Here is a 26,224-nt window from a genome sequence, read left to right on the forward strand (position 1 = left end):
CACACTGATACATACACATACATACACACAAGAACTTGTGTACATACAGATGTAAGGATTGTGTATGCTCTCTCACATGCTGACACACATATCTGTTTATTGCAAAAACAATTACATAAAGTTAACATTGCATTAATTTGCGGTATTTATATAGTCCATGATTGTTTTCTGGTATCAGTGAAGTCAATGGTGAGACCACACTGCACAGTGAAGTATGGAGTATGGTCCTCACATGTGTCTTGGGGACACTCTTGTCTAGTCACATTTTAAACCTACATTTCCTCACAGGCGTTCTAATGAAAATGGCAGAATACAGTCAGCTGCCATTGAGACAGTAGTAGAGGGACCAGGCAGAGCTGAGGGGGACACAAAGTGTGATTGCACTTTTAGAGTCCCTAGATCCATATCTGGAGAGCTGTCCAAAACACAAGCAGTTGCAATGGATGTCGCCTGCAGACAGTAGTTGGATCATATGCCAGCTCTGGCTTTGGACCTGGGGTGTGTGAACAAGTCATAAATTAGGCTGAGAAGGCAGGATGGGATGCTTTAAGGTCTAGCCTTTAGAGTCATGGGAAGTGGAAAAACAGATGCCAACATACCAATAGATAAAAAACCTCATTGGCACTTGCCTACAGGAAGCTGGCAGCTATATTCAGTCCAATCACTTGAGTAGGGGTCTTCATCCTGGTAGAACCTTGAGGGCAACTAAGAAGAAGGATCCCCAGCTGTATCTGCAGAGGGCGAGCTCTATGGTAGCATGTTTTAAAGCTCTTCAGGTGGCTCTAAGACACAGAGGAGAATCATTTCCCAAAGAGTTGAGAAAAATATCCCCTTGGAAGAGATGCTTACACTGACTAATTTGCAAATGACATAGAGTAGAATAAAATAAAGTAGGCCAGAAGCATTTGTTTACGATTTCCTTTTCATCATGACACCTTGATGGGTTTAATACCCTAAAAGATGGTTTGTTCATCAAAGTGTCAGGGACAGCCGTAGACAATTCAAAATGGTGACTGGGTGTTCTCAAGACAGATGTCAGTGTCACAAAGATCCCAAGGACCACTGCTGTCACTCATATCTTACACGTCCCTCAAGGCCTCTGTGTTAAATATTTTGGTCCCTAGCCTATTGCTATTGAGAACTGGTGGAACTTAAAGAGATGGGTTCTACTAGTATTAGCAGAAAATAAGGCTGTTGGGGTCATGCCCCAAAAGGGGACATTACAAACATGCACATTATCACTCCCCACCCCAACTAGCTATAAGTTATTATGAATCTTTGAACCAAAATAAATAATTTCCTTGGGGATGGGGTGGGAGAGCTAGGTTTTTCCATATAGTGCAAGATGGCCTGGGACTCATAGCAATTCTCTTGCTGCAGCCTACGAGGTCCTCGGATCACAGGCAATTGCTATTACACATGCTTACCTTTCATCCTCTAAGTCGTATTTCTTAGATATCCAGTCACAGCAACACAAGTCTCTGGGGCAGCCACCTAGGACAGTCCCTAAGTTACTTCAAGGAGGTCTTATAGTTCTCTAGCTGATAAAGGCTCCTTGAGGGCAGTTCTTGATGCCCTGCATCCTTGGTTCTATACCGGACACTACAGTGGTTCTCAACCTTCCTAATGCTGCAACCCTTTAATACAGTTCCTCAGGCTGTGGTGACTCCCAACCATAAAGTTGTTACTTCATAAATGTAATTTTGCTACTGTTATGAATTATAAGGTAAATATCTGTTTTCTTGATAGTCTTAGGTGACCCTTGTGAAAGGGTCATCTGAACCTCACAAGGGTCATGACACATAGATTGAGCCCATGCCATGTGGTCATTCATTCTGTTTTGGCTATACCATCCAGGTGCCATTTTTCCAACAAGCCAGCCATATGTCCCCCATTCCTTCCAGAACCTTCTTCCCTTGATATCCATCTTTTTCATGTCTGAGTCCAGTACTCTCCAACTCTGAGGATGAACTGAGTAGAGTAGCTGTCTTTCTCTACACATGAGTTCACTGTCTACAGAGTCAGTCAACTGTGGTCTGAAACTATTCATTTATAATACATATAATTTACATAAAATGTAAATTACAGGCCATTCTGGACAGCAGAATAATAAAGGACAAACTTTAATGTAATAGCACTATGTCCCAGGAAGATGTGAATCACCTTTATGTTCAGCTACCTAGGCTGTGTGTACCAGCAGCCTTCCTAGCTATTAGATGGACAGGACAGTAGAGGTTCCACAGGTTTGCATTCTTGTAACCCCCTGAACAAGGGCACCAACGTTTGAGACTAGCCACACTTGCAACCCAGACGCATAAGAAAGAAAGCAATAAACTTAAGGCAGGGGAATGAGACAGTGGGTTTCGGAAGGTTTTTATGCAAACTCTTTGGTGGAGATGCAAGATGCTAACGAGACCTGCAAGCATGAAATTATATAGAGAATTGCTTGCATCACAGAATTCGAAAGCATCCACTATGCAAATGACCCCAAGGCCTTCCTTATGACATAACCCGCCCCATCCTTTGTAGCCAAGCCATTTTGAGCTCTTAAACTCTTCTCTCAACTTCTTTCCCTTGAATGTGAACTATCTCTCTCTTTTTATATTTCCCCCTTCCTGTTTTCTTCATTGCATGCACACATATCTGTGTGCATTTGTGCACGTCAGAGGTCAGAGCTTGATGCCTAGTCATCTTTTCCCATCATTCTGTGTCCTATATCAGTCACAGTGCCTCCTGTAAGTGAATGGACAAATGTTCTCTGCTTAATAAGGAAATCAAATAACCTTATACTGAGGTTTCTGAATCATGTATAAAAACAAATTTATGTACAAAATGGTGCACTCTCCCACCCTGTGTCCCCAGTTCCCTGTGCAGGCACTTATTTCTATCTACTACATTGCTACGCTCTAGCATTATTTACCCATCCATCCCTGTGTCTGCCTTTCTATCTGCTGATCTCTTCTGGTTATTCTTGGTCATCTCCTAATAGAGTCTAATGTCCCCAGGACAGTGCTATCTTGTGTGTCTTCTCTCTGGTCCTCTCTTTCCCACCAGACAAAGTTCAGTCTTGTTTGTCATTAAGTAAATCGAGTGACAAAAGCTTTGGTAATATTACAGTATATTGTTATTTCTATTTTCCATTTTTAGTGTATTTAGTTCACATCTGTGCATACACAATAAACTCAATTTTTAAGGCTTGGCAGCAGGAGCCTATGTAAAATGAGCCAACTTAAAGCCTGTTATTTCTATTATCAGTGACAGAAATCTTTTTTGAGGAAACAAAAAGGCTTATTCAGTTAAGAACAAAACAGATGAAAGCAGATTACAAAACACAAGGATAAGGGAGGGGAGAAAGCTGTAGCTGGCTGTTGATCTTATGGGCTCTTCCTCCAAGACAGTCAAAGAACCTGCATGTGGTTCACAGCAACCGGGCTGTCAGTTCTCTCTTTGGTTATCTTCCCCTCCCTCTTTTGAAGTTAGTGAACTAATGTCATTTCCATTTGCTAGTCACTTTGCAGTCTGTCAACAGGCATTCTCTAGAACACTGAGACCAGGAGAGAGCACCTCACTAATGGTTATGCTGTACTATCTACAGCTCTCGTTTCTATCAGGGTTTATGCTGATAGTAGGGGAACACAATGGATTCCTGGCAGCCCCTTGCTAGTCATGCCTGCAGCTTTTCTTGAGTTCTCTAGGATGCTGCCCTGTTTAGAATTCTACATGTAAACTCTAAAGCCCTAACCCACTAGGAAAACACATCACAACATTTAGTTTTGCTTCCAGTGTAATGGCAGAGAAGTCATTTTAACAGGATTTGGCCTCCTCTAGGCCTGAACTATGTTAATGAGCTAGTGTCTAGGATCAGAGGTTGACCAGATGGTCAGTAGGTGATTATGGCAAGGGAGGAAGAAGTCATGGACAGCTCAAGGAGAAAATAGATAAAGTTTCTAATGGAGTGTGCTCCAGGCTGGAGTATCTTCTCTTTTGAAAACAAGAGAAGGCACACACCCAGAGAGTCAGATCTTGTCAGCCAGGGACTGAGATCATTATTTTCATCAAGGGCATCAAATGGGAAACAAAATTTTGAGTGCGAGAGATGAAAACAGGTTTCACTCTCTGCTTCACAACAAAGCAATCTGTTGTAACTGCACTCAGAGAGGAAGCCCTTCGGACTATTTTTAGGCAAATGGGAGTGCCTAAAATATAAAAGGAGTACTGAGTCCCAGCCCACAATATGAGGATAAATCTAGATAAGTCAGGCTGGGTTCATTATAGCATTCAAAGGGAGAACTGCATTTTACTGACAAAGATAATCTGCAAGCTAAGCAGAAATGGTTTCAATTATTCTTAGCTAAACACAGGTAAGCAGGCTGTGGGACACATACTTGCATGGATAAAATGTTTATTGAGCATAAAGGTAAAAAGAAAACATGCCATGCTTCTAGGACATCCTCTACAAAAACAAGCAGAGGTTCTAGAGTCTAGATGGTAATTCTCCAGGCTGTAGCATGTTCTGTGTGTACCCCCTTTACACTGCAACCAGCTATGATAGGAAAATTAAGGTCCAAGTGATGGATGGTTGATGCCATGGATAAAAATTTTGAGTCTAGAGGTGCTTTTAAAAACATCAGGACTTGGGAAATGGCTCATTCAATAGAGTGCTGGCTGCGCAAGCCTACAGACATAAGTCGGATTCCTAGCATTCACACAAGAACCTGGTACAGCATCAGTGTACCTATAACGCTAGCACCAGGAAGGTAGAGAGAAGGGTTCCTGTGGCTTGCTGGCTAGGAAGTCTGGCCAAATCAGTGAGTTCCAGATTCAAGAGAGATGCTGCCTCAAAGACAGTAAGTGGAAAAGCAATTAAAGAATGAACACACAAACACACACACACAGAGAGAGAGAGAGACAGAGAGACAGAGACAGACAGAGACACAGAGACAGACAGAGACACAGAGACAGGGACAAACACATACACACACAGAGAGATACAGAGACAGACAGACAGACAGACAGACAGACAGACAGACACACACACACACACACACACACACACACACACACACACACACACACACCCCTTAATTCTTACATACTCAAAAGAGGATGCCGGTCTTTCCTAGATCCCAGTCCTTGCTATAGGCTAACATACTCCATCAAGCCTGAAGTCTGAAGTCTTTGTTATCTGGAGTAACAAGAGTGACAGAGACACACCCACACACGGCCTCTCAGGAGGTGTGCCTTTTTCATGAAATCCTGAAGCTCTTGGTAACCATTTAGAACGCTGAGATCAGGCTGTGGCCTGCTCTAAGTTAGATGATAATTGTATAAAACAGTGGGTTTTCAGGCTGAGCCTTGCCCTAGGCGACTCCATTTGCAGCATTTAGCTCCATTTGAGTACAAATACAGGCAGAATGACTACACCTCAGTGAGCACACAAATAACACCATCTGTCCTGCACCATCCATTACGCAAAGCCTGGTAATTTGTTACTAAATGTGAAAAGGGTGCCATCCTACTGGTTTACCACCGTGAAACTGTGCCATGCAAGCATGCTGATATATTAAAATCATATCTAGAAAACCAGGTCTGAGGACCTACTGAACACACCAGGCCCAGGAAAATGCACAACACACTCACCTTCTTCCATAAAGAGGGCAGCAATCCCTGTGAGGGTGATGACCATCACTGGTCTGCCATCTAATCACCCAATGTGCACATAAAAGGACCTGGGAGTACTCTCTCTGTCCAGAGTCTTCAGCTCAGTCCTGCCCTTTGCCTCTCTGGCTGCTATGGTGCTGTAGCTGCTCTAAACAGCCCCACCCAAGGCTTGGTGCAACTCTTCAGTTATGTCCCCAGCAGACTCCCAAAACTATTTCTTATCTAATTCTTCCAGAGACTTGCTTTGCTTTTGTACTAGCCTCCTCTGCTTCCTGGCAAGTGCGCTTTCTCTCTCTCTCTCTCTCTCTCTCTCTCTCTCTCTCTCTCTCTCTCTCTCTTCTTCCCTCCCTCTCTCTCTCTCTCTCCCCCTTTCTCCCTCTCCCTCTCCTTCTCTCTCATCTTAAGCTTTCCTGCAGCCAACTTCACTCCTTGTAACCATTCTGTAACACAGACATATCATATAGACAGAAATTTTCTGTACGATGTTTTATGTGTGATCAGAGAAAACAATAAGTCTTAGATAAGACAATTTGTGTTTACCCCAACCAGCAATCAAGGGACATCTGGAAAACTTAGAAAATTGCAGGCAACAAACCCAATGTAGCTTATTGTTGCTCAATAAATACAGACACTGGGGAAAGACCACAGACATGTCCGAATATGTTTCTGATCTAGTGCACTCACATTGGAGAGTCATTATAAAGTTATGACAAGAGTCAAGAACTTCAGATAGAGTCGTACTGTATCGTAGTTAGACAGCATTGCTTATTAGAAATTAAATCACCTGCACTGTCCTTCATCTACTTATTTAAAATCATGCTTCTGTTGGGACTCAGAAAAAAAGACATCCTATAGATTGGCATGATGACAAGGCAGTCTTAGAAGCTGCTGCACAATCAAAACCCCTCCCGCTAACCTGGGAGAGAAACAACTCTCCCAGCTACCAATGCACAGAGAGAGACTTTCCCCTGAATTCACTTGACTCACTGAAGAGGACTATCGAAGACAAGACGGGACGGAACCATGTCTGGACATCCATTTCCATTTGCTCATGCCAATCCCCAGGACAGAGTTCCTTTCTGCCTCCCTAGTCCATCCCCTCTCTCTAATAATCATTGACTATCCCTATAAAATTGCCCTGAACACCCAACTCCATTTTCTTCTCTCCTATGAAGATGAGGTTTAATCCCTCAACCCTCGGACTTCCTAGAGCCTCATACTTTTTGTGACTTCCTGTTTCTCCAAGTTAGTACATTTGTTAAGAGCATTTCCTATGAATCTGCTTACTGTGAGTACTTTTCCAGGAAGCTAGGAGAGTTCAAAAAGACTTTCTGGACTCTAGGAATCAAACCTAACTGCTATTTTTTAAACAAATGGTAAATAATGCTATTGCTCTGGTTACGCTTGCTTCGAGTAGGGACACATGTGGGTTCTGGGCTCCTGGGCAACAGGTCTGGCTGGATTCCCAGCTAGGGAATCTGTGTGTGGATATATCATTTGGCTAATGAAAGCATGAGCAGATACAATTTATTTAACTTTTCTTGCATATGACTATGGTGGGATGAGTGAAAATGGCCCCCACAGGCTCTTAGGGAGTAAGGATATCAGTGTGGCATTGTGGGTGTAGATGTGGCCTTGTTGGAGGAAGTGTGTCACTGTTGGGCTGTGAGGTTTTAGATGTTCAAGCCAAGCCTAGTGTCACTCTATCTCTTCTTCCTGCCTTCCTATCTCCAGCCCCATGTCTGCCTGTGTGCGACCGTGCTTCCCACCATGATGTCAATGGACTAAACCTCTGAACTGTAAGCCAGCCCCAAATTCCATGTCTCTACCCAGCAATAGACACAAAGACGATGGCTATGGTAGAAAATCACCGGATCCTTTACCATTTCTATTCCTGGCGTCAGAAAAGAAAAACCAAAGGTAAACACTATCGTCCTTTCTCTGCTTGAAGTTTGAGGTGGGGGGGGGGCAGTTGTTCAGGATCTTTTCCTTTTATGAAAAAATATTACTGCTATGACTACACTTGGCTCATTTATTATACTTGATTTTGGAGAAATGAGTAAATCAAGCAGTCCGTTGACAATTTAAACCCACACTGTATTGCCATACTGCAAGCTGCAGCCTTGGGTATGAGCGCCAGACCAGTGTTTAATATGCAGAACCGCCCTTCAGTATTTGCTAACAGTTTTAAATGATACTTGCCCGAAACAGTAAAACTCAAGACTGAATGGGAAACTTCAAGGCTGAGGATGGTTCCCATGGCAAAGCGTTTGCCTGGCATGTGTGAAGCCCTGCGTTCGATTCTTAGTATTAAGATGGGGAGAGAAATTTAAAAATCTTCTGACTTCTTGGAAATATTGCAATGAAGCTACACCATTCAGATTAAGAAGAGAGGGCAGAAGAAACACCGTCATTAGGACTGGGGCTGTAGCTCAGTGGTAGAACCTTTGCCTATAGAGCAGAAGGCCCTGGGTTCAAATCCCATAGATGGGAAACAAATAAAAATCTCTAGCGCACCTATTGATACATTTCGATATGTTTTATAATTCAGTGAATGATTCGGGCATTCACTGTACTTGGCGCATTTATTTCTACGAAGTGAATTCCTTCATCCCCAAATGTTCATTCTGCAGAGCAGGGTGGGGATTCAGATCTTTCTTAGGGGGTTAGGAGTGTGGCTCCTGTAGAGAACACACTTAGCTTGTCTAAGGTTCTGAGTTCTACCTTCAGCATATACACATGAATAAATAAGTACATTTGTCAAAGAGTACAGATATAAGTGGACAAAACAGGTATTAGATAACTAACTAGAGAGGAATCCATTAGGAGGAGACCTGAGTTCTTGACTAAAAGGCATCATGGTTTTTCCAGAGGACACAGCCTCTCCGAGATTATACCTCGTGCCAGCCATTCATATAAGATCATTTTAGAGACCAACAGATCTTCAGAAATAGTCTCTCCACTCAAGGAGTCGCACAAAAACAAGTTTCTCCCTCTGGTTTTATTAGCTATTGCTGGCAAGAATATAAAGCCAAAAGACGCCATGTTTGTCCAGAACTAACACCGTGCAACCAGCTACCATGCCCAAAAAGAGCAAGACAGGGTTTCTGTTGGAAAGTACTTCTGTCTTGCTTGGCATATTGTGGCATCATGGAGCACCTTTCAGTGTATTCCTCTGGTTCTCTTTCCTTTGCATTTGTTTTCAATTTCCCTTGCTGCTTTCATTTCCCTGAGAAAACCTTTAACATCTGGTGTTGACCTGGAGGCAGTCATGAGCCCCTCTTGGACTCTACATCCATAGGAATTCTGGGAGACCACATCCCTTTGTGTCACCACTGGGGCATCTCACACTTGAGTACCTCCCCAGGCCTTTGTCCACTAGATTGCTTATTCCCAGAATGTATAAGGTGGAGGCAGAAGGAATAGGGGTCAAGGGTCAGTTTGGGCTAAACAGGAGGCCAGACTTGAGCACATGAGACTTTGTCTCAAAAACAAGGACAACTTCCCACTTGTGACTCTCATAGCCATTGTCTCTCACAAGAAAAATCTGCATTTGTTAGTGTTCTACTGCCGTAACAATCAACCTGACACCAACCACTGTGCCTCTAATCCATGGCTACTTAGCCCTGCTACTTTGGACATGAAACAGAGAAAGACACTCTGGAGAGAACATGTGCCAGAGGAAACTGTTCGCCTCCTGGCAGGCAGGAAGCAGAGAGGATCTTAATCTCCTCTCCAAGGGCAGGCTACCCAAAGAGCAATTTCCTTCCATTAGGCCTCAATTCTTAAGGCTTCTACCTTCTCCCAGTGGTATCATGGACTGGGGACTAAGCCTGAAGAGCACTGATCCTTAAGGACCATGGAAGATTCAAACTGTAGCTAGCAGGAGCTAGACAACATCTTGTGTGATTCTTGGTTACTAACTAGAATTATCTAGGAGTTCCTTGCATATCATATGAGGGACTACTGTTAGGTGTCTTAAATATACTATCCTAATTAACCCTAAGTGCAACCCTACAAGGCAGGAAATCTCAAACCCATCTACTGAGAGCCAAGAACAGTCTGAGAGAGAAGAGTGACTTGATTAAAATGAGCCCAGTATCAGGCAGAGCTGAGACTGCATGTTTACCTAGCTTCAAAATTTCTTGAGGTTCTCAGCACCAACTTTCCATCAATTTATCCAGAACTTCCCTTGCTGTGATCTGCCAATAGAAAGTTATATTTCACTAATGATTTCATTAAAGACTTCTAAGTCAAACTCATGGGGTGTCTGATGAGTTACAGTTTGTGGAACCCAGTAATGGGTGTTTGCATGCGTCTACACAATTCTAAGGCAGGCATCTAAGAAAGTGTTTGAGAAATAACTGGTTGGTCCACCCATCACGGCCAGATCACCATGTTCCCCTGAAATGCAAAGGAATCATGTCCATATTCTTTTCAAAGCATATCTAAAAGATTTATTTTATGTGTGTAACTGTTTTGTCTACATGGTAGCTATACCATGTGTGTCCTCAATAGAGGTCAAAAAGGGGCATTGGATTTCCTGAAACTGGGGTTATGGAGGGTTATGAGTTAGCATGTGTATGGTGGAGACCAAATCTGAGTCTCTCCAAGATGAACAAGTGCTCTTAACTACAGAGTCAACTCTCCAGTCCCTGAAGTCTTAACTCTTTAGTGGCTCCCCATGAGTTTCAAAATGAAACCCAGGTTTCTAAGCCTGGTACGTGTGGCCCCGTGTAATGATCATAGTCTATTCCCCCTTCCTTTGTTTCTTGCTCTCATTCTGTGCTGCAGCCCAGAGCCCAGAGCCTGCTGTCCTTAGACTGAGCTTGCACCTCAAGTCTTTGCTAGTAGTGTTTCAATCTAGTGACCAGTTCCCTAGTCACTGGCTCGTTCCTGTTAATTTGACAGTAGCCACCCTTCAGTTCAAGACTTTTAGCCAGTGATGAGTGACGAACGTGTGTCTGAACTCACCCATCTCAGATATTCTTAATGACAGTGACGAATCATTTCTCATTGCCGCTTTAGATTTAACATAGACCCTTCACAACATAGCTCCTTGATAGAAAACCCAGACCATCCATCAATTAAATGTTGGCAGATAATCCCAAAAGCTTAAAAATTCTGTAGCTATGTTTAGGCATTTTGCAGATGTGTTAATGAAACATGTCATCAGCTCTCTCAGTTTTTGGGTATTTTATACACTTAAATAGTCTAGAGAAGGAAGACATTTAATAGGTCATCTCAGATGGTTGCCTTTTTTTGTTTCTTAACAGACAGGAAAATGAGGATCCAGAAGAGGTTTCCTTAACTAGTTCAGCGGATGTGAGTTTTGCTTTCCCTGACCCGGTTTCCCATTCTTTTCAGACCATCTTGTTCTTCTCCTCCATAGCCTAGTTTATAGTTGATTTGACTACCCACTCTTCCTGGGCACTATTAGAAGACACATTATGTCAGGGTTGTGTTCTCTCATCTCTTATTCTGTCCCTGGCATTTAGGTCCTCACACATTCTGGCAGTGTACCAGTTGCCAGAAACTCCAATATCAATAAGATAAGCATTTCCAATTCCAGCAAACAAGCAGTCTAGAGGAGCAGACAGCTTAGGATGCGGCAACTCGGATGGATTCTCTCAAGGGTTTGCAGTGATGAAGAGGGTGTGTGATCCTTGACAGGGCAAGCATCCCTGGGACCCAACAAGAAATGCAAAATTGATGATAACGTTTACAAAGACAAATGTCCCTTCTCTATTATTTGCCAAAAGCTGTAATAGGAACTAAAAGGTCAATCAGATAAAGGGAGATTAAACGTATATACAAGAAGGCTTGTCTAGTCTCATCTGTTAGACAAATGCCAGAAAAAGCAAAGAAGTGAGGGAGAGAGGAGGAAGAGCAGGAGAAGGAAGAGGAACAACTTCTAAAGAAAGACTGTTTTAATAGAATATAAAATGTCTTCTCTCTCTGATCTGTCTCTGTCTGCCCCCCCCCTCTCTCTTCCATGCATGTGTGCACACACGTACGTGCCTGTACAAACCTGTGGTGTCTGTATGTGTGTACTTGGGTCTTCAATCGAATCTGTCTCTCTTTGTAGACTACCTGGCTCATAAACCCATGGGATCCTCCTGTCCTCTGGTGCTGAAGTTACCACAGTACACTGCCCCAATGACTTTTATTTGGACCCAGGTTCTAAACTTAGTTTGGGTGTGACTATCAATGTCTAAACCTGAAAGGAGTTGCCGTAGATACAAAGCAATATAATCAACCTGTAATACCACATTTCCAGGCTAGATTGATACTACTTCCATTGAGTGTGTCTTACGTTAAAACATCCTTAATTCAACTTTCACTTACAGCAAAGGGAGATCCAAACTCAATACTGATCTAGGATGACAAAGCATTGATCTGAATGTCTTGGGGGTTCTAGAATGTCCAATGTGTGTGCAATACCCCTGATGTGTTCAAACTGGGGAGGAAAGTTTCCTCTCTTAGCCACACTTCTGTGGTTTGTTTGCTTGCTTGTTCTAGTGACAAACAAAATAAACAGGACAAAGGGTAACAACCAGATTCCAGACTCCCAGCATCCAGCAGTTCAGTTAATGCTACGGACTGAGCTGAAAGTGTCTATTGTTCTTTTTTTAAATTTTTTCTCTTTCTCCTTTTCCCTACTTCTTCTACTAAGTTTTCCCAGCTCCCTGCCCTAGCATTTCCCTATGCAGGGGCATCAAGTCTTCACAGGACCAAAGGCTTCTCCTTCCGTTGGTACCCAACAAGGTCATCCTCTGCTACATAACCAGCTGGAGCCAAGGGTCCTTCCATGTGTATTCTTTGGTTGGTGGTTTAGTCCCTGGGAGCTCTGGGGAGTCTGGTTAGTGGCTATTGTTGTTCTTCCTATAGGGTTGCAAACCGCTTCAGCTCCTTCAGTCCTTCCCCTAACTCCTCCATTAGGGTCTCTGTGCTCAGTCTGATGGTTGGCTGCAAGCATCCACATCTAGTTCTGGCAGAGCATCTCAGGGAATAGTGACTGGGTTTGGTGGCTGCATATGGAATGAATCCGCAGATGAGGCAGTCCCTGGATGGCCTTTCCTTCAGTCTCTGTTCCACTCTTTGTCCCTGTATTTCCTTTAGACAAGTGCATTTCTGGATTAAAATTTTTGAGATGGGTGGGTGGCCCCATCCCTCAACTGGGGCCATGCCTAACCTCTCCATATGGTCTCTACAGGTTCTCTCTCCCCTTTGTTGAGTATTTCAGCTAATGTCATCCCCATTGGGTCTTGGGAGCCTCTGGCTTTCCTGGCATCTGAGACTTTCTGGTGCCCCCCAGTTCCCCATCCCCCATTGTTACACACCTCTGTTCAATTTTCTGACTCTGTACATCTCCACCTCTCCTCCCACTCCTGATCCTTCCCTCTTTTCCTCTCCCCCTCTTCTCTTTCCCTCAACTTCCTCCCACCCTATACCTTCCATGATTATTTTGTTCCTCCTTCTAAGAAGGACTGAAGCATCCATACTTTGGTCTTCCTTCTTCTTGAGCTTCATATGGTCTGTGAGATGTATTGTGGGTATCCCAAGCTTTTTTCCTAATATCCACTTATCAGTGAGTACATACCATGTGTGTTCTTTTGTGATGCTATTTTCTAGTCTATTCATTTGTCTATGTATTTAATGAAGTCATTGTTTTTAATAGCTGAGTAGTATTCCACTGTGTAAATGTAACACATTTTCTGTATCCATTCCTCTGTTGAAGGGCATCTGGGTTCTTTCCAGCTTCTGGCTATTATAAATAAAGCTGCTATGAACACAGTGGAGCATGTGTCCTTGTTATATGTTGGAGCATCTTTTGGGTATATGCCCAGGAGTGGTAGAGCTGGGTCCTTGGGTAGTGCTATGCCCAATTTTCTGAGGAATCTCCGGACTGATTTCCAGAATGGTTGTACCAGCTTGCAACCCCATCAACAAAGGAGGAGTGTTCCTCTTTCTCCACATCCTTGCCAGCATCTGCTGTCACTTGCGTTTTTGATCTTAGCCATTCTGACTGGTATGAGGTGGAATCTCAGGGTTGTTTTGATTTGCATTTCCCTGATGACTAAGGAAGTTGAACATTTCTTTAGGTACTTCTCAGCCATTTGATATTCCTCAGCTGAGAATTCTTTGTTTAGCTCTGTATCCCATTTTAATGGGGTTATTTGATTCTCTGGAGTCTAACTTCTTGAGTTCTTTATATATATATTGAATATTAGCCTTCTATTGGATGTAGGGTTGCCATTTTGTCCTGATAACAGTGTCCTTTGTCTTACAGAAGCTTTTTTTTTCTTTTCTTTTCTTTTTTTTTTTTTTTTTTTTTTGGAGCTGGGGACCGAACTCAGGGCCTTGAGCTTGCTAGGCAAGCGCTCTACCACTGAGCTAAATCCCCAACCCCCTACATAAGCTTTTCAATTTTATGAGATCCCATTTCTCTGTAGTTGATCTTATGATCAACTTATGATCAAAATGATCCACATTTTGCTGATGTGTTTGGGGCTCTTTCCCAATTTCTCTTCTAATAGCTTCAGTGTATCTGTTTTTACGTGAAGGTCTTTGAACTATTTGGACTTGAGCTTTGTACAAGGAGATAAGAAGAGGTCAATTTGCATTCTTCTGCATGCTGACCCGCCACTTTAGCCAGCACCATTTGTTGAATATGCTATCTTTTTTCCGCTGGATGGTTTTAGCTTCTTTGTCAATGATCAAGTGACAATAGATGTGTGGGTTCAATTCTATTCCATTGATCTACATGCCTGTCTCTTTACCAATACCATGCAACTTTTTCATGACTATTGTTCTGTAGTAGAGCTTGAGATCAGGGATGGTGATTCTACCAGAAGTTCTCTTATTGTTGAGAATATTTTTCACTATCCTGTTTTTTCTTTGTTGTTGTTGCTGTTGTCCAAATAAATGTGAGAATTGCTCTTTCTATCTCTGTGAAGAATTGTGTTGGGATTTTGATAGGGATTGCATTGAATCTGTAGATAGTTTTTGGTAAGATGACCATTTTTACTCTGTTAATCCTACCAATCCATGAGCATTGGAGATGTTTCTATCTTCTGAGATCTTTTCAATTTCTTTCTTCAGAGACTTGAAGTTCTTGTTGGACAGATCTTTCCCTTGCTTGATTAGAGTCACACTGAGGTATTTTATATTACTTGTGACTGTCATCCAGATTTATAATGGGAATTTTTATGGACCTCAATATTCTTATTTGGCAGCACAAGACTACTGTGGGGATGGGATGAGTTAAATGACTGGGAATAAAAAAATCCATAACTAATGCTAGCATTTGTCAGTATCAAGGGCATTCTGGTCAAGATCAGCTCTAGGCAGCATGAAAGCCCCCAGAAGTAGGATAGTCTGAGCTTAAAAAAGGCTGTCTCCTTGAGGCCTGTGAGATCGAGACAGTTATAAAGGCTGCATGCAGCCAAGTGAGCAATGCACAGACAGACACTGAGATCTGGCGTTTGTGGCTCAGGGAGCCATATACAGTAACCACAGTTGTGGGCAGACACTGACAAAGATGGGGAACATCCAGAAATGGAGCTGGTCAGGATGGCAGGATGTGAGCAGAGCACTATATGTAGTGAAGCAGAGAGATTTCTGCAGCATTTCCAAGAAATTTAACCTCATGTAGAAAAAATAAACTAAACCAATAGTTCTCAACCTGTGGGTAGTAACTCCTTTGTACCTATCAGATATTCTGGACGTCAGATAATTACATTAAAACTTATAGTAGTAGCAGAATTACAATTATGAAGTAGCAATGGAACAATTTTATGATTGGGGGGGTCACCACAACATGAGGAACTGTGTGTACTAAAGGTGACATTAGGAACATTGAGAACACTGGTCTAAACCAACACCATAAATAAATTTGGGGCTCAAAAGGTGCAGTAAAGGACTGGTGAGATTGCTGAACTGGTAAGGGCACTTAAAGCCACGGCTGGCAACCCGAGTTTGAACCCTGGGACCCATATGGTGGGGAGAGAATTGGTTCCTACAAGTTGCTACTCTGACCTTCACATGCATGCATGCCCTTGACCTCTACCTGGATGCATGACATAGCAAAAGTAATGTTTTCTGTCAATGTTTTCATTGCTTCTGGTTAACTCCGGGTTCTCCTTGGCACTGTAAGAATGGCTTCACAGAGATATGATCCTTGCTGTCCATCACTGACAACAGTTCTTGGCATTCATCATGATTATGAGGTATGGCTCTGCCTATAAGAGTTCAGTGAACTTTTTGAGAAATGTACACCACATTCAAATAATCTTCTTGGAAAAGCAAACCGGCAACAGGAAATGTCAGCATCATTAGTTGTATATTAAGTTTCATTAAAATCAAAACTTTGAAATAATTAGCTTCTGCTGCTTCCCCAAGTGGTAATTACAGACCACCAGGAAGTGTCACGTTCACCCAGAATTCCTCTTTTAAAAGACTACATGTTAAAGATAAGGAACTATTTCAAAAAAAACAATCTCAGAAATTTTTAGCTGGGGGGTTATATAAACATAATTTTCTGTGTATGATTACTAATAAAAATCTCTCATATATGAATTTGATTGGGCTCAATAGAGAAATAAAATGTTAATATGTGTCATTATGTTTGAAAGTCAAGTTTAGAGCTAAAAATGTCCGCACTGAAATATGTTTAGAGGATTCTCTTTGCCTTCACTCAGAATTAAACTTTTCTCTTCTGCTTCTAATTATTGCTGAGTTATTTACTCAATGCCAGATAGAAAAAAATCAGTCCTAAAGTATTCAATTTTACTTTAGTAGAACTGTTCTTCCTGCTCCTGCCTGCTCTGCCTCTTAGGGATTAGCTCCCGCCCACTGCATCCTGAGGTTAGCTAGTGATTCACAAACCCCTCTCCTTCCTGACACCTCCTATCCCGGTCCCTGGTTTGCAAAGAAGGTTGCTGGTAGGGGAGGCACTTGTCAGGCGCACTGGCCATAACAGTCAAGCACAAGGTGCTCTAGCCACAGAACTTTGATTAGTTAAGTCTTCCAGAGATATACTGGATCCTACTGTCACGCAAAGTCCTACTGAGGCAAAGTGCAGTCACCTTCCACAAGGAGCTGCTCTCTACGTCACTGACAGCTAAGGTACCCATCTGTCTGGTGTTCATATGCCTTCCTTCAAAAAACTATATCAAAGATTATCCCCATAGGGAAATGGGGACTGTTATCATCCAAAGGCAAAGCTTGTTATTGCAAAACAACTTCTCTTCCCATAGCTCTGCCACTGAGAAGCAGCTGATCGGAACTTTGTATTTTCATCATAGTCTCCAGTTGTACCATCAACACTTCGGTCTCTGCTGTTACCCCACAGGAAATCCCACCACGGCGACACAAGAAATGTCACACATTATCACTCCAATGAACAGTACAGTCTCAGTAATTTATACTTGGGTCACATAAAAATTATTGCCTATTAAAAGCTCGGTGCTGAGCCATGGTGTACTATGTAAGATGGGGGTCAGGGGTAACTTGTGGGTTCTCGTTTTCAGGATTTTTAAAAGTCTAGCCTTGTCTGCAATGAACAGATCAAATGTGCCAATGGCACCGAGAAAACCCAAAGTTGCCACAAAAGGACTGGCCATGGAAATATAGGAAGTGGGAAAAATATAAAGAATCAAAGTGGCTTGTGACTCCGGACCAGTAGTCTTGAGATGACAAGATTTGCAAGAGGAAAGTCTCAAAAGAGAAAGACAGCAGAGAAGTTGCCATGCCAACTGAAAGAATAAACAACCGGGGACTGCAGCAAGGTCTCATCTTTAAACTCAAATAGAAGGTATGGGGAGGGCTGTTTTTTCAACAATTTGCATTTTATAATCTGTGCTAGGTGAATATTAGTACAGTCACATAGCAGAAAAGCAACATGTGGGGCAAAGAATAGAGCAAAGCAGACAAAAGAGACCATGGCGAGACACATTTATAAAAGCATAAAAGTTAGGACAGCTGACTGAGCGGTGTGATTCAGACTGGAGATCATCGCAGGATAGATGGGCTAGGGAGTGGAACAAGATGAATTACAGGGAGATATTTGGAAAAGAACACGGTGTAAAACAGAACTTGGGGAGAAGCTATCAAAACACAGAGGAGAGAGCTGCCAGGCTGCATTTGACTTTCAGGAGTGAGCAGAGAGGCAAACACAGGCAGACTTGAATGTCTAAGTAGCAGATCTCAGCCAAGGTTGCACTGAGCACACGACACTGTTTTTAGTAACACCACCAAGAGTAAGGAAGCCTATAGAGAAACTGTATGTACCTCTGTGGGGTCACGGCCATCGGAGAGTAATGTCAGTTGTTCCAATGAGTGCCACCACAGGGTAAAGTCTGAGAAGAGGCAGAGAAGCCGTGAGGCAGTAAGAGGGAGAGTGACCTTGTACAGGAGGGGAGACTCAGGCCAGCCTTCTGGAGAACACCAACTGGCCTGAACATTTCCTCCTGCTGGGGGGCATCAGTCTCAGGAACTCCAGCTCTGTTGGAAAAGCTTGGTCATTTTTAGTAGTGTTAGTAGTGGCATCAGTGCCTGGAGGAATGAAGAGCTAAAACAAAACAAAACAAAAACAAACAAACAAACAACATCATGGTGCTCAACCCACTCTGAGGACAAGAATGGATGGAACCAGAGAAAAATTAGCAGCATACTTGAAGCTAAAGCTTTCAGAAGGCAAGTCACACTTGGTGCTGGAGAAGGCACGGAGGCGTGTACGTTGCAGTCTAGCAGAGGGCTGGGGTAAAATAAAACACTGAGAGTCTAGCTGGTGTGGTAGCCCATGCGCTTGGGAGGCAGAGGCAGGAAAGTGAGCAGGGGAAGGCCGACTGAGGCTACATAAGGTCTTCCTCAAAAAACTGAAACTATCAAATGAACACTTAAAAGGAGCTGATGAGAACAGGGGAAGTCTATGGGATGAAGGCTGAATATACAAAGGAATTAGAGCTGTACCATAAGGGAGAACACAGCTCAGCTTTGGTCATTACTTGTAACAACTTGCCCAGTAAGCCAACTCCCTGGACCACCTGGCCAGGCCTTTGGGAAGCAATAATTTAGATCACAGCTGGCCTCAAATGGCTGGGAATGAGTGAATAACTCCCAGATTGCCTGATTTTTATCCCTACTTCATGGCCAACCAAAGAAAGCCAAGCACGCTTCCTTTAAACAGTCACAAACCACACTGGCACCTTATGCTGCCCCAAGTAGGCAGTATCCCCTTGGAGCATTACAGCCACCTTCCCCTGACAGCCAGGCCTGCCTCAGAGTCTCTGCAATGCACAGTCGGTGGTGTTGACACCCTTGCTACAATAAGCTTCTGCTACAATATGCTCTGAGTGTTCTCGTCAGGTTGGTGTTCATAGAACTAAAGACTGTAATCAGGATAGAGATAGATATAGGGTAAGCCGGAAGTGAGGGGTTAGTGGGGGACACAGAAGAGAGATCTCTGCACTCTTTGCAACAAACATGGAGTTTATACTGTGTGTTAGGCTTCTCATTGTTTTGCTATGGATTTAGACAATGCCCTGAATTCGTATAAACCTTGTAGGACAGGAATTACACACACGCACACACACACACACACCACCATCACCACCACCACCATCATCACCAGCACCAAAACCCAGAACACAGAAACAAAAATAAAATGAAAATATAGGGGGTTGGGGAGTTTAGCTCAGTGGTAGAGTGCTTGCCTAGCAACCGCAAGGCCCTGGGTTCGGTCCCCAGCTCCAAAAAAAAGAAAAAAAAAATGAAAATATAGGAAGACAATCTGTTTGGAATCTGAAACCGGTAATGTTTTCTATTTAAATAACCATACGTCCAAAGTCTGTAGACTCAGTGTTGTGGCACCTAGAGAATATTCTAGTCTCCACTCACTCTTTCCTGTGGTGAGGATCTGGGTGGGGTTGGGAGAGGGGAAAGAATATGATCAAATATATTGTATGAAAAAATTAATAAAAGATGTAAGAAGCAAAAATTAGAGTTAAATGACACCTTCTCCTGAATGAAGCAGGGTAATTCTAACTGCATTATTTTTGTTGTTACTTTAAAAAAAAAACCCTACCAAAACCTTTTAATGAGGGTCAAAAATGCCTAGATTATTTTGTCGTAAGGGAGTTTTCTAGTTCAGCTTGTGTAAAAGTATAGCAAACAGATCAGCATAATACAGCAGCCATGTGCGACTATTCTACTGCTTTCTTTATGATGACTCCAGTTCAACCCTTCTTCTACTAGCCCAAGAGAGAAACAGGCAATGATACATTTTTCTTTCTTTCTTTTCTTTTTCTTTTTTTTTTTTTTGATGCAATAAGCACAGGCGAGGTTTAATATGGAGAGCTCCGGGTCGACATGTATCCCACTCGGGAGACAGAGGCATCGACCCTGAGTGGCTGGGAGAAGGGCTATTTAAAGGAAGAAGTCACAAGCCCCAGGAGATGAGGGGACATCAAAAGGAAATACCAAAAATGTCACAAGGGGAAACTCTCAAAGTCACAGGATTGTTCTTAAGACTCTAGGGTTTAAATCAGGGGAAAGGTCAAGCCCTCATTCTCCTGAGAACAGATCTCAATTCCTGTCCTTTAGGGTAAATTTTTTCAGAGTTGACGAAGCATCTGCATCTGATACACATCTGGTTAGGCTTCGGCCCTGGTTTCCTGGAATACTATCTGTAGGACACAGAGGCTGGAACATTATCTGTAGGGCACAATGGGGGCTTGAACAAACATCACAGGGACAGAACAGAACCCGTTACTCATTTACTCATATCCAGTGACATCCGGAGGGTCAGTGAGTCTGTACCAGTCCTCCTGCATTTTCAACATCTGTCTTCCTGAGTCAGATCCTGTTGCTGAGTTTTGAGCTAGTTTAAAACTCTATCTCTCAGTAGGTGCATGTTTCTAATATTGAGGACAGAAATAAAAAATGGGTAGTGATTTCTTTCTCATGTCATTTGCTCTCGATATAATACTAATACCCTGATAACTAGATTGCAATGGATCAAAGAGGGGGAAAAGTCTATTTTTTTTTATTCAGGACATTTCTTTTTTTTTTTTGTCTGTAAAAATATTTTTTTAATATCTAGTCCAGGAAAAAGCATACCCAGAACAATCCAATCAATAAATAGACAAATGAATTGAACAGACACATTTAAAGAAAGGGCTGGCTATGGGGGAGTACACTGGTAGTCTTGATACTTGGGAGTTGGAAGCAGGAGGGTCAGCAATTTAAGGTTCAGGACATTTCTTATTCTAGGACATTTGACTTCATGTCATGATATCCAAGGTAAAATGTGTGTACCCATTATGAGGCTTCTGTCAACAGGATTGCTTTTTAAATAGATATCACAGTAAAGCTGAACTGAGGTCACAAAATTCATACAGCAACTGTGGAGTAGAGATGTTTTCTAGATTGACGCTGACAACAGCCTATTCTTAGTATGTTTCTACCTCAGCCCTCAACCTGCAAAAGAAAATAAGTCAGGGCCACTAAATGGCTCAGTGCGTAAAGGGGCTTGCTGCAGAGCCTCACAACCTGAGTTCAATCCCTGTGTCTTATTCAGGGTTTCCATGGCTATGAAGGCACACCATGACCAAGGCAACCCTTACAAGACAAACATTTAATTGGGGCTGGCTTACAGTTTCAGAGGTTTAGTGCATTATCATCATGGCAGAAAGCGTGACAGTGTTCAGGCAGACATGTTGCTAGAAGAGCTCAGAGATCTACATCTTGATCTGAAGACAGCCAGGAGGAAGCTCTACACTGGGTGGAATTTGGGCACTAGGAGTCCTCAAAGCCTGACTACATAGTGACACTTTTCCTCCAGAAAGGCAACACCTATTCCCAAAAAGTCACACCTCCTAATAGTGCCACTTCCTGTGGGCCAAGCATATTCAAACCACCACACCCTGGAAGGAAAGAATCAACTTTCATGGATTGTTCTCTGACCTCCACTTGAAAGCAAGCTTTGGCTCATATGTCCATATATTTACAAACATACACATACACATACATACATACATACATACATACATACATACATACATACATACATACAAAGTTCACGGCTCAGGGAAGAGTGGAAGAGGAAACTTCTTGTGTTGAATTCTGCAGGTAAGGAAGAGTCCCAGGGAGATGGTACATGATGCAACTGAAGTCACACAATGTAGTCAAAGAGACATGCTCCCGGAAACAGATCTTTAGTTGATTTCATCACCATGTGAACAGCACAGTGTATTTACATATCTGTCCCTAGGCAATGACTCTTAGGGATCCCCAGGATTTCAGATGAATTAGTGAAATCTCTAGATATGGTCTGTGATAAGGAGTGACTAGTAAAGTGGGTGTAACATCTAGATTAAAATGAATAAGCACAGAAACAACTATGAGCTAAGCTGTAGCCAACCCCGAGATGCATGAGTTAGCGTTTACTGCATAAACAAATAGAACTGAGTTCTCTGTCCAGTGGGGTGCTTGCCTTTCCCAGGCTTTATTAAGGAGTGGATAAAAACATCATACACAGAAGTCTCCAGAAATGCAGACTGCTCACATATTTTATTTGGCCAACCAGCTCTTTTTGTAGAATAGGGCTAGGTTGTAGGGTGTATGAAATCGTCAATCATGCCTAGGGCCTGACCTAAATACCAGCATCTCTAAGGAGAGCGAGGCCTCCCCTAAGTCCTGCTGAAGGCAGATCCAAGCTGACACTTCTCTCTTTCCTGTCCAGGCCCATCCCTGGATTTCTCACCCACCCCCTAAAAGAGAATTTTTGTTTGTTACCTCTTACCGACATTTATTTTGGCAATTCTTCTCCGAGAGTCCATCCTCATCCTCTCCCATGATGTCCACAGCTGAAAAGATCAGTGCGACCAGAACGGCGAAGCAGCAGACCAGAGCGAAGATCACAATGCACTTCTGCTGGGACTGGAAAGGGAGAAGGGAGAAACGTCAGGGGCGGTGGGCGGGAGGACACTGATACTTTTCTTTTCTTTTTTCTTTTCTTATTTTTTTAAGGGGTGGTTTTACTCTGACACTTATGTTTTGATCTGTCTAATGCCTTCAGAAGCAAACTGAAAACGTCTTCCAGTATTTTGAGCCAATTGTTTTAGTAGTCACCAAATAAACGTTTCAAAGGCTTTGAAGGAAGACAAGCAAAGAAAACAATCATCACAAAATCTTGTGTCCCCGAGACTGGCATCTGAATGGATTGGGTACTGATGTCTGTCAATAGAGATTCTTCTTATTTTTCATGAAAAATACCAGGTTCTGAATGCTAGCAACTCTAGTCTGCTACATTTGATTGTAGCAATGAGAACAGAAAATTTATACTCTTTTCCATTTTCCATCTTTTTATTGAATTTTTTTGTTTACACTTCAAATGTTATCCCCTTCCCCCCACCCAATCACCCACCCCTTCCCGCCTCCCCACCCTGACATTCCCCTACACTGGTATATCCAGCCTTGGCAGGACCAAGGACTTCTCCTCCCATTGGTGCCCAACAAGGCCATCCTCTTCTACATATGCAGCTGGAGCCATGGGTCTGTCCATGTGTACTCTTTGGGTGCTGGTTTAGTCCCTGGGAGCTCTGGTTGGTTGGTATTGTTCTTATGGGGTTGCGAACCTGATACTTTTCAAAGCACCCCTGCGTCCTCTGGGAGTCACTACCATGTGGCTGCTAGAAAAGGATCACTCTTCAGGTGGAAATGCCTGGGGTTTTATGTTTACCCAGCAATGCAGCCTTCAACCCCCAATAGGTTAAACAACTCTCAGTGGCATACATGCTGCAGAACCAGCCTGTCCTCCTTTCCAACCCAAAGACAGGCTACAAACGATGGCTACAAATAGTGGCCACAAGATCTAGAAGCACGAAGCCAGAGTGGTAGACATGAATATGGACATAGCTTTTCTTCTTCTCCCGATACCGTGAATAACATTCGCCTGCTTGACTTTCAATTAGAGGCTGAAGGTGCTGGCCGTGAAGTCCACTAGTCTAACCATCAAGTCTAAGCACTGCAATCTCAGGGGTTCCCATGTAGAGCCCTCTGGCTCAAGGTAGTGGAAGAGGGTAACCAGGTAGGAGATGTGAGCACCCACCGGGACAAATGGTTTTAGCCCGCTTTCCCTCTGCAGGTATCTGAATGGTTGGGCTCCAATTCTCAAGTTTATGCTAAAATCTCATCCCTCTCTGGGCCCTCCCAACTGATGGCTTTTGGGGCCAGAGTTTCCCGGAAGATGTTAGGTTATGAGAGTAGAGCCTTCCTTAACCAAGAAGTGACTGTAAGAGTCCTAGAGAGAATCTTTGTCTTCTGGGTTGTGTTAGGAGGCAGGATGCAGCAAGAAGGCAGAAGCTAGGAATGGTGCCCTTTGTCCTTGTTTCTTACATGTTTGTAAAGCAGGGATAACAAAGGCTGCTACTTTGGAAGATGAAATGAGGAGTCAGAGTCAGTGAAATGAGTTATTTTATGCAGACTATCTGTGCCATCCCAAGGTGAGGCACTCAATGAATACTGCTCACTATTGAGACACACCCCTGTGGGCTGCCCCAAGTGGTTTAGGGAAATGAATATTTGAATAAACCAAAAGCATCAGAATGCATATGGAAGGGGAGAAAGAGGGAAAACCAGGAAAAGAAAGGGCACTGGGTTATTCTCTCTCTCACTCTCCGTGTCTCTGTCTGTCTCTCTGTGTCTCTGTCTCTATGTCTTTGTCTCTGTCTTTCTCTTCCCCTACCTCCTCCAGTGTCTCACAATGTAGCCCTGACTGTTCTGGAACTCACTGTGTAGACTAGGCAGGCTTTAAACTCACAGAGATCCACCTGCCTCTGATTTCCTAGTTCCTAGAACTAGGGTTAAAAGGCGGTTCTGGGATTGAAGCCAGGACCTTGCATATCCTAGGCAGGTGTTCTGAGCAACATCCCAGTCTATTTTGTCTTTCTAGTTTGAAACAGGGATTCATTTAAGGCTATCTTGAATTCTCTTGGCAGCACAGGTAGGCCTTGAAGTTGTCATTCTTCTGTCTCGACATCGGAAATAGCTAGGGTTACAGGTCTGTGTCAGTACGCCAGACCATAATTTTTAACAAATAAGTTTAGTACAGTTTCAAGACTCAAAATATTAAAGGAACATTTCTAAACTGCAACATGTATTAAATTTACCTGGAGGGCTTATTGTAATAGATATACTAGGCTTCGATTGCAGTGTTTCTGATTCAATCGGTGCAGGGCGGAGCCTCAAGGATATGCATTTACAGTGTGCTCCCAAAAGATGCTGGTGCTCTGGGTCCTGCAGGCTGCCCTGACCTGTGTGCTAAAAGGATGTTTTCCAGAAGTCCCCATTAGTGCCCAAGTCATGGATAGTAAAGACTGAACACACTACATTTTTGGCTAGACATACACCTATGGTAAATTTTATTTATAAATTAGACACAGTAGGAGATCAATAGTAATAGCTAGAAACATGAGTACTCTGGAACTCTGGGGCCATTCTTAAGTAAAATAAATGGTACTGGTGGTAACTGGTTTTGTTTCTAGGACAAGATCTCACTCTGCTTCCCAAGCTGGCCTTAAATTCATGATTTTTCTGCCTCAACCACGCAAATGGTTAGATAATAGGAGGGTGTAACCATACATGGCAGTCATTCTGTCTGTTTCTTTCTCCCCTCTTTCCCTCCCTGCCCCACCTCTCTCACACACACACACACACACACACACACACTCACGCACACACACTCACGCACACACACACTCCACTCACACACACTCACATACACACACTCACACACACGCACACTCCACTCACACACACACACTCACACACACACTCACACACACATTCACACACACTCACACACACACACTCACACACACACTCACACACATACTCACACACTCACACAGATGCACACACACACACACACACTATGACACTTCATTACTATATTCATACAATGTACTTTGATCAATCGTATTCACCACGCCTCCACTCCTCTTAGTTCTCTACAGTCCTCTCTCCTGTCCTTTCCTCATCCCTTGTACTCCAGCTTATACTTTCATGGCCGTTGCTTTTTCGCCTTATATTCCACATCCAGGAGAAAACACACAGTATTTGTCTTCATGAGATTGGCCTATCTCACTTAACATGACAATCTCAAGTTCTATACACATTCCTGCAAACAACATAAATTTGTTTTTTTTTTTTTAAATTGTGAATACTGCAGCTTTGAGCATCCATGCAGGTATACAGAAGTGGTACAGCTAGACTCTAAGTTTTTGAGGATCCTCCATATTGATTTCTATAGTGACTAGACAGGTTCCAAACAGTGTCCTATGTAAAGGTTCCCTTTTTCCTCAGCATCCTGACGAATGTGCCCTATCCCCATTGGTGATAATCATTGTAACTGGGGTAAGACTGAATCTCCATTTTGTTTTTTAAAGTTTTTCTTATTACTTTTAATTATATATAGGCATATGTGCTGGCATGTGGACATGTGAACTTGAGTGCAGGTGCCCAAAAAGGTCAGAGGTGTCAGATCCCCCAAAGCTGT

General features: G+C 43.0%; 1 protein-coding gene across 4 annotated transcripts in view; it reads right to left on the bottom strand.

Moving 5' to 3' along the window:
• The window catches only part of Pld5 (phospholipase D family, member 5), a 338,384-nt gene that overhangs the window by 161,800 nt on the left and 150,360 nt on the right, over window positions 1–26,224 (bottom strand). For 2 of the 4 annotated variants that reach the window (XM_039090526.2, NM_001191674.1), the window contains exon 2: window positions 22,469–22,605. In XM_039090526.2, coding sequence (XP_038946454.1) covers window positions 22,469–22,605 — 137 coding nt within the window. Of the gene's footprint in view, window positions 1–22,461; window positions 22,606–26,224 lie in introns of those variants that run through there. The other 2 variants (XM_039090528.2, XM_039090527.2) reach the window with 1 other exon arrangement.

This window comes from Rattus norvegicus, chromosome 13, assembly GCF_036323735.1.
Source record: "Rattus norvegicus strain BN/NHsdMcwi chromosome 13, GRCr8, whole genome shotgun sequence".
Lineage (NCBI taxonomy): Eukaryota > Metazoa > Chordata > Mammalia > Rodentia > Muridae > Rattus > Rattus norvegicus.